At 43.3% G+C, this 14070-nt stretch overlaps 1 protein-coding gene across 1 annotated transcript; it reads left to right on the top strand.

The window, feature by feature from the left end:
* Positions 1-12712: 12712 nt before the first annotated feature.
* Positions 12713-13723, top strand: LOC119134800 (microtubule-associated tumor suppressor 1 homolog A-like). Its single transcript, XM_037271856.1, has 4 exons — positions 12713-13093; positions 13243-13345; positions 13459-13532; positions 13610-13723. The coding sequence occupies exons 1-4, from the start codon at positions 12950-12952 to the stop codon at positions 13721-13723; spliced, it is 435 nt and encodes a 144-aa protein (XP_037127751.1). The 5' UTR covers positions 12713-12949.
* Positions 13724-14070: the final 347 nt, after the last annotated feature.

The following is a 14070-nucleotide window of genomic DNA, read 5'->3' as shown; positions in this document are numbered from 1 at the left end:
CTCGAGTTGTTTACCTTTGGCCCCTGTTTGGCTTGCTCTTTCTGATCCGGCCAAGTCAACTAAATTCTGAGACAGCGAGGGGAAAAAAATAGAAGGATCAAATTAGAATCTAATTTAATGTATTTATCATGCACTTTAAATTTAACAGCCACCGTCGGCAGGGTTGTAATAGAGTCAAGTCAAGTCAAGTCAAGTTTATTTGTAAAGCCCTAAATCACAAGCAGTCTCAAAGGGCTTCACATAGACAAAAATTAACAATTATTCTCAAAGCATCCCCTGATCTTAAGCTCCCAAAAGGGCAAGGAAAAACTCAAAAACCCCTGCCAGGGGAAAATGAGAAACCTTGAGAAGGGACCACAGATGGACGGATCCCCCTTTCAGGATCACCAGGTTGTAATGGATGCAGAGAGGGCACAAATAATACATAATATGAAAATCAAAAGTTTCTACTGAGGTAGCAGTCCTAATATCCATTGGGAGGGCATTCCAAAGCTCTGGAGCCCGGATAGAAAATGCTCTAGACCCTGCAGACAATTTCTTGGCCCTCGGTGTCGCTAAAAGGGTAGCGTTTTGCGAACGAAGGTTACGAGACGGAACATAAGAAACAACTAGGTCGACGAGATACGAAGGCGCTAAGCCATGCAGTGATTTATAGGTTAATAGAAGAACCTTGAAGTCACATCTTAAATGGACCGGGAGCCAATGTAAGTTGGCTAATATTGGGGTAATGTGATCAAATTTTCTTATCCGTGAGAGCAGCCTTGCAGCAGCATTTTGTACTAACTGTAGACTTTTGATGCGGGACTTAGGAAGACCAGAGAATAGTACATTACAGTAGTCCAGGCGCGACGTGACGAACGCATGTATAATGGTTTCCGCATCACCGGTCGAGAGGATCGGACGAATCTTTGCAATATTACGAAGGTGAAAAAACGCAATTCTGGTTATATTCTTAATGTGCTTTTGAAAGGAGAGAGTTTGGTCAAACATTACCCCGAGATTAGTTACAGTATCGCTCTGAGTGATAGTACGGTTATCTATCGTTATAGCGGTTTCCTTGAACAAGTGTTGAAAACGAGTTGGACCAATTATCAACATCTCAGTTTTATCTGGGTTAAGACGAAGGAAGTTGAGAGACATCCATTGCTTGATCTCCGCAAGGCATGCCTCAAGATTACAACAATCCCGCGGATCTGTCATCGATAACGGCATATATAATTGGGTGTCATCCGCGTAGCATTGAAAACTAATATTATATTTACGTATTATGTCCCCAAGCGGAATCATATAAATATTAAATAGAATTGGTCCGAGAACCGATCCCTGTGGGACACCACACGTAACATTATAGAGCTCAGAGGACGCATTGCCATGGACCACTCGGTGCGTCCTATTTGATAGATAGGAATGGAACCAGCCTAGCGCTGACCCTGAAATACCAACACAACTTTTAAGACGCCCTAATAAAATATCAAAGTCTACAGTGTCGAAGGCAGCACTAAGATCGAGTAGTAACAGTACAGATGAAGTGTTTGAATCCATAGCTATGAGGAGATCGTTAGTCACTTTAGCAAGTGCTGTCTCAGTGGAATGATTAGCTCTAAAACCAGACTGAAAAGAGTCATATCGATTATTGGCGACCATGTAATCAATAAGCTGCTGTGCTACTACTTTTTCAAGAAGTTTTGCTATGAATGGGAGGGAGGTTTGGAACTGGCCTATAATTACTGAGACAGTCCGGGTCAAGGTTTGGTCGCTTAAGTAACGGTTTAATGATAGCGGTTTTAAAGGCTGTTGGCACTATCCCAGAGGAGACAGACAGCTTGATTATATTTAAGACAGACGGTCCTAAAATTTGAAATAATTCTTTAAGTAGTAAAGGGAAATGTACTTTCGGCAGTTTGCAAACATATTTGATTAAGGCTGCGTTAGACATATATAATCATATCAATATAATTTCTAGTGTGCTCGTGTGGTGATTAATAAGTGGAAAGGAATGTGCAGGCTACAATGAATTTGTTCTCTACAAAGTATTGTGGAACAGGATGTCCAGACAGGGAGGATATCTCAAGGCCGGTGAGGAACAACTCGTCTTTGTGGTCCAGACACCTGTGCTGAGCAGGGGAAAAACCCAAACGAGGAGGAGACGACCATCGACCATCGACCAATCACCACACAATATTTTGCATGCTTGAATATTCATATTGTGTTTCTTTAAAACTGGGCAACCCGGAAGAATGTGTTGTCTCTTGATGGTCACAAGAACACACGAATCTTAGTGTGAGGGACCCGGGGGACCCAGGCGCCTGTATTAGTTTGCTTTGTCAGGATTAAACAATTGGTAAATTCGGCCTAATTGATTTATTGGTCTTCTCTTTGACAGAACGAACTCGCAAAATTGTTAGGTGTACCAGTGTGTGGATTAGGACGTAACGATTCATGTGTTAAGTGTTGATCATAATTTGGAGTCAGATCAATAACTAAAATCCGTAGCCTAACAGTAGTTTGGCTGGAAGAGGGTCGAGCAAACGTTGTTTGTTTAGCCGCACTAACCATTTGTGTAAGCCTTTCAAGGGACACGCTATTAAGAGTTGAGAGGGTTGTTGCATGATCATCAGCGTTGGTAAACGGCGGGCTCGACCGAGCGATTGGAATGGTATTCTTGATCTCGTCCCTAATGGACTCAATCTTTTGAGCAAAAAATTTCATGAACTCGTCAGCTGAGTGGAAGGAATTATTGGGGGTCGGCTGGCGTAGAGTCAGCTTTGCCACTGTATCAAATAGGTGTTTCGGATTGTTTTTATTGAGATTAATAACTTGCGAAAAATACCGAGTTTTTGCTAAGATAAGCGCATCTTTATATTTCAGGAGGCTATCCTGCCATGCCTGATGGAAAACCTCAAGTTTGGTTAGACGCCATCTGCGCTCATGCTGTCTACATAATTGCTTAAGCGTACGCGTTTCGTCTGTGAACCACGGAGTAGGCAATCTACGGCGAGTTTTCAGACATAACGGCGCCACAGAGTCAATGGCATTTAACAATGTCGCATTGAATTCATTTGTAAGATTATCAACAGAGCCGGTGTATGCGGGAAATATAGCGGTTGCCGGCGACAGTAACTCAGATAGCGCAGTTGCAGTCATGGAGTTAAAATTACGGCTCCTATAATTCCGATTGCTCTCTTGTCTTTGACAAGAAACTAGAATTTCAAATTTTATTAAGTAATGATCAGACAAAACAGTAGTGTATGGCAGTACTGCTATATTTGAGGTTATATACCAGATCTATGGTATTTCCATTCTTATGCGTTGCTGCCTGTACGGCTTGCGTGAAACCAAACATATCAGTTAAAGTCTGAAACGCCGAAGTAAGTGGCTCTGACGGTAAATTCATGTGGATGTTGAAATCGCCCATGATAATTATATTATCCGCATTGGTTACTAGATCAGCCACGAATTCTGAAAATTCATCCAGGAAGCCAGAGTAAGCCCCGGGTGGACGGTAAATAACAGCAAGATAAAATGACGGTAAAGCGGTGGATCGGACAGTGAGAACTTCAACTGTTTTAAATACGTCGATCGAACGAGGCCTAAGTCTAAGCTCAGAATTCGAGATGAGGGCGACACCCCCGCCCTTTTTTCGAGGACGCGCCACATGCGAGCTCACAAAATTTGGAGGCGAGGCCTCGTTAAGCGGCAGCAGTTCATTAGGTTTTAACCAGGTCTCGCAGAGACCAAAAACGTTTAGATTATGTTCCGTGATGAGGTCATTAACGAGAACTGCTTTTGTATGAAGCGATCTAATATTCATAAAACCGAGTTTAAGCGTAATCGTCGATCAGGGTGCGTATCTATCGAAGGATATTTAAACGAGATGCGAGTAAGATTGTGTTCTCTAGGCCTAACATCACCTCTCGAATGTTTGTTAGCGCGGCGGGACGATACGACCGTGGGAATCTGATAGTAAATATTTGTTACACATGTAAAATTATCTGAAACAGGCACCGTTTCCTCAGCAAAACCGGTCGGGGTGGAGTGATTGGATGTGTCTACTACCCCAGTAGAAAGTGTGTTTATGTGTACTGTAGCACTATTCAAACTGTCACGCTCTAGTCTACACGAGGAGCTATGTGCATGCTGGAAGTCTAGCCTAGCGCTAGTTAACTTTAGCTTAACAGACTCCAAACCCATCCTGACAGGTGGTCTAATCACCTGTGCCCCGGCCTGCTCTAAAGTGACCTGTCATGTGTGGCTCAAACAGTAATCTAGATTCCTAGAAAGAGTGAAGGCGCCTTCACGGTTAGGGTGAAGGCCGTCCTTCCTCAGCGGGTCGGGGCGGCCCCAGAAGGAGGGCCAGTTATCTATAAAATACAGTCCCTGCTTATTACAGAACCCAGCCATCCATCGATTAAGGGAGACTAATCTACTAAACCTCTCATCAGTGCCTCTCCCAGGCAGGGGGCCAGAGACAAATACTCGATGCCGACTCATCTTTCTGGCGAGATCACAAGTCCTCGCTATGTTTCTCTTTGTGATCTCCGATTGCCTCATCCTAACATCATTGGAGCCGACGTGTATCACTATGTCCGAGTAGCTAGTGTTGTTGGAACTACGCTGTTGACTAGACCTATTGCGAGTCAGCTCCCTAAGATTAGCTTCAATGTCGGGTGCTCTGCCCCCAGGAATACACATTACCGTGGCTGGATTTGTAAGCGTAATATTTCGGGTAACGGAGTCACCTATGACCAAAGTGCGAGGGCCAGTAGACCGAGATGACTTTAGACGGCTATGCATCTTACCTGGCTCATCGCGATTAGCAAGCCGCTTGGGGCTAATGCTAACTGGGCTAGCGGGCTGACTACAGTCCGCGTCTGTATCCGCCACATCTACGGTTAGTTCCACGCTGGAGAAACAAAATCGTCCAAGCCTGAAAAGTATTGGGAGTCTGGGCTGAGAAGGAAGAGGGCGTCCGGCAGAGAACCCGGAAGTGGTGGTGGTGCGCCCACCTGGACCGCTGTTTGTCCTGGCTTACTTAGTGGGTCCAAACCCCAGTGCGTGGCAGGGGCTCAAAGGCTGTCATGGGTTGTACAGGCAGCAGATTGTGTGTCACAGCTCCCTGTGCTGCAAAGCAGGTAACTTACACTGACACTTAATTTGTAGGTACTGTTGTAAATGGCAGTGGGCAGGCTTTTGTGTTGGTTTTATATTGAAGAGTGACGTTTGACTCTCCTTTGCTCTCGTGTCTTTTAACATTTACATGTATGACCATTCATGATGTCACGTGTTGTCTAGTGTCATAATTAAAGAATTGTTTCTCTTAAGTTGTGTCAAATAGAAACCTTCAAGAGCACTGCAGCAAGTGTTGGAAGTAAAGCAACTATGCCAGCAAAAATGATGAGCTAACACTCAACATGAGTAGACTAACAAGTTTAACTTTTATTTGCCTCATTCCTGATGTTTACTTTCATCGCCCACGTGAAAAGATGGCCGACCACATGAGGTGCTGAGCTGTACGGTATGCCAGGAAACCTCCCAATTATGCCATCGCATCTAATTTGACCAATGATCAGAATTTAAATCAAACTGGATTCGCCTGTTGATGAATCGTTAGAGGACTTGGAAGCCTATATCGACGCATTTTACTGTAATACGCCTAACAACAAACCCGAGGCCATGAATACCCGAGCCAAGTCGAACTCAAACGAAAAGGAAATCTCTGACATCAGTGAGTCTATAACATCTATAAAACTACAACTCAAGAAGCTTGATCTACTCGAGCAACTGACTACGGATGTAAAAGAACTGAAGCACTCTGTGGAGTTTAACAACTCACTCATCGAGGTGCTAAAGGCTGACAATGCGTCACTTCGGACTGAAGTAAACCACCTCAAACATTTGACAGCCGAACTACAAAGAGACAAAGTCAACATGGCGAACTCCATTCTTGATCTGCAGTGCCGAAGTATGAGGGATAACATCATTATACATGGACTTACAGAAACCAAAGATGAAACTCACCGGAGATCAGAAGAACTTGTCAAAACATTTCTTGTCAACGAGTTGAAAATGAAGCCTGAGGACGTCGGAGCCGTTCGCTTCTCCAGAGTACATCGCCTCGGGAGGATTAGGACCGACCAACAGAGGAGGCCCCGTCCCATTGTGGCTAAAGTCGTTGACTCAAAGATGAAGTCTGCCGTCATGTCGAGGGGCAGAGAGCTAAAAGGCTCCAACTACTCCATCGGCGACCAGTTCCCTCCGGAGATCATGAATAGACGGAGGCTGCTTTACCCGATCATGGCCGAGGCAAGGAAAGCCAAAAAGACCGCTCGACTGTTCATTGACAAACTTTACATCGACGGCAAACTGTACAGGAACCCCCGAACAACTTATTGGCTGAGTGGAGGAGATGGAGACATAAATTCTCAACTTCAAGAAGAACTGTCTACTAACTTGCAACATGCCGCCTCCCCACAACTGTAAACACAGGCGCGTGATGATGACGTCACCAAAAGCAGCGTCCCTGTCGTCATGACAACCACCGAACCTGGAGACGGTGAATGGCTTATTTCTCTCTTTCTCCCCCCATCTCACCACTCGCCCCCCTCTTTTCTCTTTTCCTCTCTCAGACATTTATTTTCTCATTTTGGCTTGGGAACTGGCCTGAATACTACTGACTGGGTAGGACGAAGCAATTGTCTAGTCGTCTGCTCTGTGACAATACAGCGGGTAATGTCTACAGAGTGTTCTTGTGTGTTTGAGTGTGTAGGTGTATGTGTGTACGTCTGTCAGGCCAGCTTTGGGATGGGTGAGTGTATGTATATGTCCATGGTCTTAAGTGTGTGTCTTTATTGCTGGATCTCAGTAAATCTCACTCGTTACCCTGTGCATGGCACTTAATGAAATGGACAGTGAAGGAGACGAGGTGATAAATTGCATTGACCATCATCGAAATATAAGTTGTAATCAGTATACTCCCGAACAATTAAAACAGTTAACAAATATAAATAACTCATCTTTTTTGCATTTAAACATCAGGAGCTTGAATAAACATCATGATAATCTAGTTACTCTACTTACAAACACAGGCTGCAGCTTTGACGTAATTGGCTGCAGTGAAACTTGGCTGAATGACAGGTCATACACTGACATCTTAAATCTTAATGGCTATAAGCTGTTGACTAAGAACAGATGTGGCAGACCTGGCGGTGGCGTATGCCTATATATTTCCTCCACATACAACGTGAGGATTTGTGATGACATTACCATAGCAGACAACCACAGTGACTCCCTTTTTGTTGAAATAAACGGGAAAAGCAGGAAGAACCTCATTGTTGGTATAATCTATCGTCCCCCAGACGCTGACTTCGAAATCTTTAGGACCAAACTGGAGGAAGTATTATTTTCTATAAATGATAACAACAAAAGCTGTGTCCTCCTTGGTGACTTCAATGTTGATCTTTCCAAGGATGATACAGCCAAAAATGATTTCATAAACACATTACACTCTTCATCCTTCTTTCCCACAATAGATGTTTATACCAGAGTCACTCACTCAACTAAGTCAATTATTGATAATTTCATCACAAATCTTGCAAATGCCACACTTACTTCTGGGACTGTACTCTCTGAGATTTCTGATCATTTCCCTATTGTATTATTCATTGACCTCCCTGCTAGGCCCCCACCTACTCGTCATTCAATAAAATTAAAAATACTCAATGAAGAAACCATACGACGTTTAGGTGAGGACCTGCAGACCAAGACATGGTATGGAATATATGATTGTAGTAATGTTGATGCTGCATTTGAAACTCTAACCAAAGAAATATCCGACTCTATTCAAAGGACCATTCCTGAGAAATATATATCATATGTAATACAACTACTCAAAATCCATGGATCACTAAGGGCATATTAAAGTCTATTAAGCAAAAAAATAAACTATATAAAAGATACATAAATGAACCTAACCATAAAAATAAAAATGCATATATCAATTATAGAAATAAACGTACACATATTATCAGAAAGCGGAAGAGTAATCATTTTGCCGACTTGATAAACGAATCACAGGGTGATTCCAAGAAATCTTGGAGAGTACTGAACGGGGTCTTGAACAGAAGCCAAAAAACTCCTGTATTCCCTGACCATGATCTTAATACAAGCAACATCATCAGAAATAATAGTCTTGCCGACGAATTCAATAACTACTTTGTCTCTATTGGTAGCAACATATCCAGTAAAATCAGTCAGCCTCAGGATGCCTCGTTTAAAGACTACCTATCAGGTAACCTGGGTTCTTTCTTCCTGAATCCAACTAACTGCGATGAAGTGTATAAAATAATCATGAATATGAAGAATTCAAACTCAGCTGGAATAGATGGTATCTCAAGTAAAATTCTGAAAAGCATCTCCAATATAATAACTGCACCTCTTACACATTGCATCGATCTGTCTCTACTCTCTGGAGTAGTGCCACAAATAGCAAAAATAGCACGTATCACACCGGTCTTTAAATCAGGAGACAAAAACGATCTTAGCAACTACAGACCAATATCAATCTTGCCTAGAGTAGTTTATAATAAAATTAACAACTATCTAAACAAACTAAACATCATTGCCCCATCCCAGTATGGTTTCAGAAAGGAAAACACCACATATATGGCAGTACTTGACTTGACTGATAAAATCTACGAGGCAATCGATAAAGGCGAATATGGTATTGGGATTTTTCTGGACTTGTCTAAAGCTTTTGACACCATCACGATTGACATTCTTATAAATAAATTACAACACTATGGTATTAGAGGCCTGGCGTTAGACTGGTTCCGCAGCTATCTGTTTGGAAGACATCAATATGTTTCTATTAATAACCATAAATCTTCATACAAACCCATCAATTGTGGAGTTCCCCAAGGGTCCATCTTAGGGCCGCTCCTCTTCATCTTATATATAAATGACATTGTTAATACTTCACCCATACTACATAAAGTATTATTTGCTGACGATACAAACTTGTTTCTTTCCCACAAAAATCCAAATACACTTGGACAAATTATAAATAGTGAGTTAGTGAAAATAAACACATGGTTTAAATGCAACAAACTCTCCCTAAATGTCAATAAAACATACCACATCGTATTCCGCTCCCATAAAAAAAAGGACATTGACCAAATTTGCATAAAAATCAACGGACAAAACATTGAAAGAGTCAGCTCTACTAAATTCCTGGGGATCCACATTGACGAGTTCTTGAATTTTAAAAAACATATTGATGACCTCACAATCAAACTGTCTAAATATGGGGCTTTGTTCTTCAAATTGAGACATTATCTCCCACTCACTGCACTTCTCATTCTGTACAAATCCTTATTTGAACCTCATTTAAAATACTGCAATATTATATGGTGTAACACATTCCCAACCCATCTAAAAAAGCTGTAGATACTTCAGAAAAAGGTCATACGTGCCATAACATGGTCTGAGTTTAACGCCCCCACTAAAACAATCTTCCACCAACACAATCTTCTGAGGCTTGTTGAATATAACTATTTCCAGAATGCTTGCGTCATGTATCAGACTGTTCATAAACGAAACCATAAACTCTGTCAACTCATCCCAATCTGTACTCCCAGCCACACCTACACCACCAGGAATAGCAATCTAATCATTGGGAAAAAACGGAAACTAAAATCTACAAGTATTGTACGATAGGACCGGGCGTGCGTAGAAGCCATGACCGAGCCCCATGCACCGTCCTCGGACAGCCACCCGGCTGAGCGCCGGCCCTCGACTTCCATCCACGGAGCTGAAAGGCAGCTCGGTAGAGTAGGACCGGGCGTGCGTAAAAGCATTGTCCGAGCACCATCCACCGTCCCTGGACAGCCACCCGGCCGAGCGCCGGCGCCCGACTTCAATCCACGAAAGTGAAAGAAAGCTGGACGAGTCGATCTTTGTCCTTTATGTAAACAACCGTCGCGCTGCTGACGCGCGACCGCGACGTCGCGTCGCGCTGCTGTCGCGTCGCGCTGCTGTCGCGTCGCGCTGCTGTCGCGTCGCGCTGCTGTCGCGTCGCGCTGCTGTCGCGTCGCGCTGCTGTCGCGTCGCGCTGCTGTCGCGCGTCACTCGTCCAGCTTACTTTCACTTTCGTGGATTGAAGTCGGGCGCCGGCGCTCGGCCGGGTGGCTGTCCAGGGACGGTGGATGGTGCTCGGACAATGCTTTTACGCACGCCCGGTCCTACTCTACCGAGCTGCCTTTCAGCTCCGTGGATGGAAGTCGAGGGCCGGCGCTCAGCCGGGTGGCTGTCCGAGGACGGTGCATGGGGCTCGGTCATGGCTTCTACGCACGCCCGGTCCTATCGTATGGAGCTCTCGTCCCCTTCCGTGGCTGGACGTCCACGCCGCCACACGCCTGTAAGTTTGTTTTGTTAAATAAAGAGCCGTTTACCAAACCCACGTCTTTCCTTGAACTTTGTTAACGCTACAATATAGTTATATAGTAGATCTGTGGAATAACGACGAGGCTGACGTCAGGGCGCACGCGCGGCGATGTTGACAAAGGACGAGGAATTTGATCGATGGATTTAATGATTTAGAGTGCACAGATGGTTTGATAACATTATTGCTTATATAATAGTTATTTGATATATAATTTATATATCGTTATATGGGCCTGTGGAATATTTTTAAGTGCAAAAGCCGTCAGCGGCGCGCACGCATTGTTGACAAAGGACGATTGATGGATTTAATGAATTGGAGTGACGCAGATGGTTTCGCGCTGCTGTCGTCACTTGAAATTCAAATTACAGTAATCCCTTGCTACATTGCGGTTCGTTTATCGCGGTTTCATTTTTTTTTTTTTTTTTTTTAATTTTTTGGAAAAAAAAAACCACATATAAGTCGCTCCTGAGTATAAGTCGCCCCCCCACCCAAACTATGAAAAAAACCGCGACTTATAGTCCGAAAATTACGGTACATTCATTATCTGTACCATCTTTTATTAATGAATGTTGTCACTTTGTTTGTTATGCTTGAATCTCATTCTTAGCAAAACGTGCTCTCTGTGCAAAGCATCAAGCAGATCTCCAAAATGATTTACCAAACCAATCGTCAATAAAACAAACTTTTTGTTTATTTAAAAAAAATTGTAAGTGTGAACTTTTTCTTCCTGTGTACGCCAGCTATATGCAGTTATTGAATTTGCCTATTTTCCTATTCAATAATTTTTCTGTAGAGACTGCATTCAGCTAAGAGTCACTGAAAAACTGTCGGTTTTGCTGCTCTTATAAGTTCCAAATGGCGTCAAAGCTCCCCTTCATAGCAACTTAAGAGGTGTCAAGGAACTACAGTATTTTGAAGTTATACATGTTCTAAGATGTGTGTATGTTGCCGCGGGGCTACCTCATCATCAGTGTTTGACTAAGCTTTTAGTGCTCGTCATCAAGGAACTGTATGTATGAAATGATAGGGTAATAGTGACTCTGAGTAGCTTGAAGATTGAAAATAATAACACTATTGAAGCCAAGTGAATCAAATGAAATTGTGAGTGATCCAACAGTGGTGGAGTAATGACAGTATTTCTCTATTCAGTGAGGAAAATGAACAGCCAAAATTCTATATATTGTTTCCTGTCCACTTGACCCTTGTGATAAATCTTTTATTATATATAAATGATCAATTTGCATTAATTTGATCTTATCCTCATATTATGCAGACACACACACACACACACACACACCTTGTTTAAAGTGCCTCTCGACTTCCACATGACTGCTATTAAATTCTAAGCACTGTTCTAACACATTCTTTTGTTGAATGGTCCTTCAGATACCCTAACCTCAAATTGACCTTGCTACACGCACTGTAGCAACAACTGTTTGAAAGTGTTCCCGTCAACTTTCTGTTGCCGGATTTACATTCTTCCTAAAGGAATCCATTGATGTGTCAACCAGTCCTGTGATATTGACAGTGCCATACAGCCCTAATGATGCTACACGATCTGCATCCGTTACTCCCAAAAGTCCATCCCATGTCAGACTGTGGGCCAGAGCATCTAACTTTAGTTCTGGCATAAAGCAGACCTGCAGACACTATATGAGCCAAATGGTGTTTGTTTCCATGGGCGGAATTGGACTAAAGGCTCATATGACCAGATCACAGTTGCACGTTGTTGCGGAATGCACTTTCTTGGCCTCTGCATGCCAGAGCCTGATAGCTGGTCCCAGTATTGGCTTTGCCTCTACTCCTGGCTCTGCTGCCGTTATTCCACTCTGTCGCGGGTGCTGCTGCTTCACGCTTTTGCGGTCATGTTCTCTTCCACTGTCTTAACATACAGTTTAAACTATCAGACTCTCAGACATCGTTGTTGTTTTGGATGATTCGGTGAATGTCAGTGGGATGAATTGGTCCATATGTCACCTTTGATGAAAGCTGCATTGTAGATTTACTCACTAATAACAACTACCCTTGAGCAGCTTGTGTTGAGACAGTTTGACTAGTCGACAGAAGCTGAGCTAACGCCTCTGCTTAAACATTGTTCAAAAGGTACAAGAGCCCCAGCTGAAATCTTTTACCCATGGTCCAGTTTTCACAATGTGAAAATATGTAACCTCTGGCCATAAATAACTTTGCCGTAATTGGCAGATATCCTGTCGTCCAGTGTACCCATGTGTTTCTTTGACATTCATGAAAAAGTAGTGCCACCTTTGTCATCCTAAACACATTTTGTAAGGGCCCCATTCTGAAGTTGTTTATGTACATCAACACAATTATGACAACCTTTCTAAGGTAACCAGGTTCACATTTTACAGCTACGCAACCTCGCCGGGCATCACCGAGCTCAAGAATAGGAGTACTAAACACACTTTACATTTTGCAGAGCGCTCAGTCAATTCATCCGAACGGCTGGAAAAGGAGAAGCAGGACTTGCAGGATGCTCTGGAGTGTGCAATGCGGAGACTGCAGGAGCAGCACCAGAAGGACCTGGAAGAGATGGAGCAGAGACTGCAGGCCTTCTCCCAGGCTGAGTGGGACAAGGTCCACCTCGGTTACCAGGGCGAGGCAGACAAGTACAAAGCTCTGCTACAAACGCAGGTTTGTCCCCTTCACCAAATGTGTCTTGAGCCGATAGGGTTCCAGTGACTAAATGCAAAAACATTCATAATAAATAGTGAATAAATGCACATCTTTTTAGTAATAGGGATGAGCTAGTAATTGATCGGTTTCCCATGTCTCACCAAAAGATGGAACAACTTGAAGGAAGTCATGACACTCTGAAGCTGGAATTAGAGCGGAGCCATGAAGAACAGCTGCAATGTGTTAAACAACATGAACAGTCACTGGAAGGTAAGTGAGTTGGGTGGGTGAGGTGGGTGAGTTGAGTTGTGTGAGTGAAGTGAGTTGAGGTGTGTTGAGTGAGTTGAATTGTTTTCTTCCATCTTATACCATAACTTCTTCAGAGCTCAAGAAATTACACACTCAGCAACTGGAGTCATTGGATGAAAGTTCGAAGGATTCAGAAGTGGCACTCATTGTAAGTTGAACAGTTTTTCTCCCAATACGAATGCATGTGATACTGTATTTTAAAGAAACCCCGCCTTTTTCCTGCAGGCACAAATTCAAGTGCTGACTCAGGAAAACGTTGACCTGCTCGAAAAGCTAACGTCAGAAGAGAATAAGCGGAGAGAGCTGGCGGTGGGACAGGTACTGCTTTGTGCATCGTGATGTTTATTCCCCTATCCCACGGTGACGAGACACAGTACACGATAAACATACAAGTAAAACAACGCAAAATAAAAACAAGGCACAAACATTATTCACAAAAATAACTGGCCCCCGGGCATCGAGTTTAACACCGGTGGTCTAGGGGTATGAATCTTGCTTTGGGTGTGAGAGGTCCGGGGTTCAACTCCCAGATGATCCCTTCGTTAAAACATTGCTGTTGATCAACTAGCCCCATTTCATCTGAGGTGCATGTCACATGGGCTGTCAATTGAAACGAAACGGGTTGAATTAATTTACCTTGGGTCTCTTAAATCTGTTGTTTTGATTCTCATCACATGCCGTCATGT

This window comes from Syngnathus acus, chromosome 15, assembly GCF_901709675.1.
Source record: "Syngnathus acus chromosome 15, fSynAcu1.2, whole genome shotgun sequence".
Lineage (NCBI taxonomy): Eukaryota > Metazoa > Chordata > Actinopteri > Syngnathiformes > Syngnathidae > Syngnathus > Syngnathus acus.
This window is presented reverse-complemented; position numbering and strand designations above follow the sequence as displayed.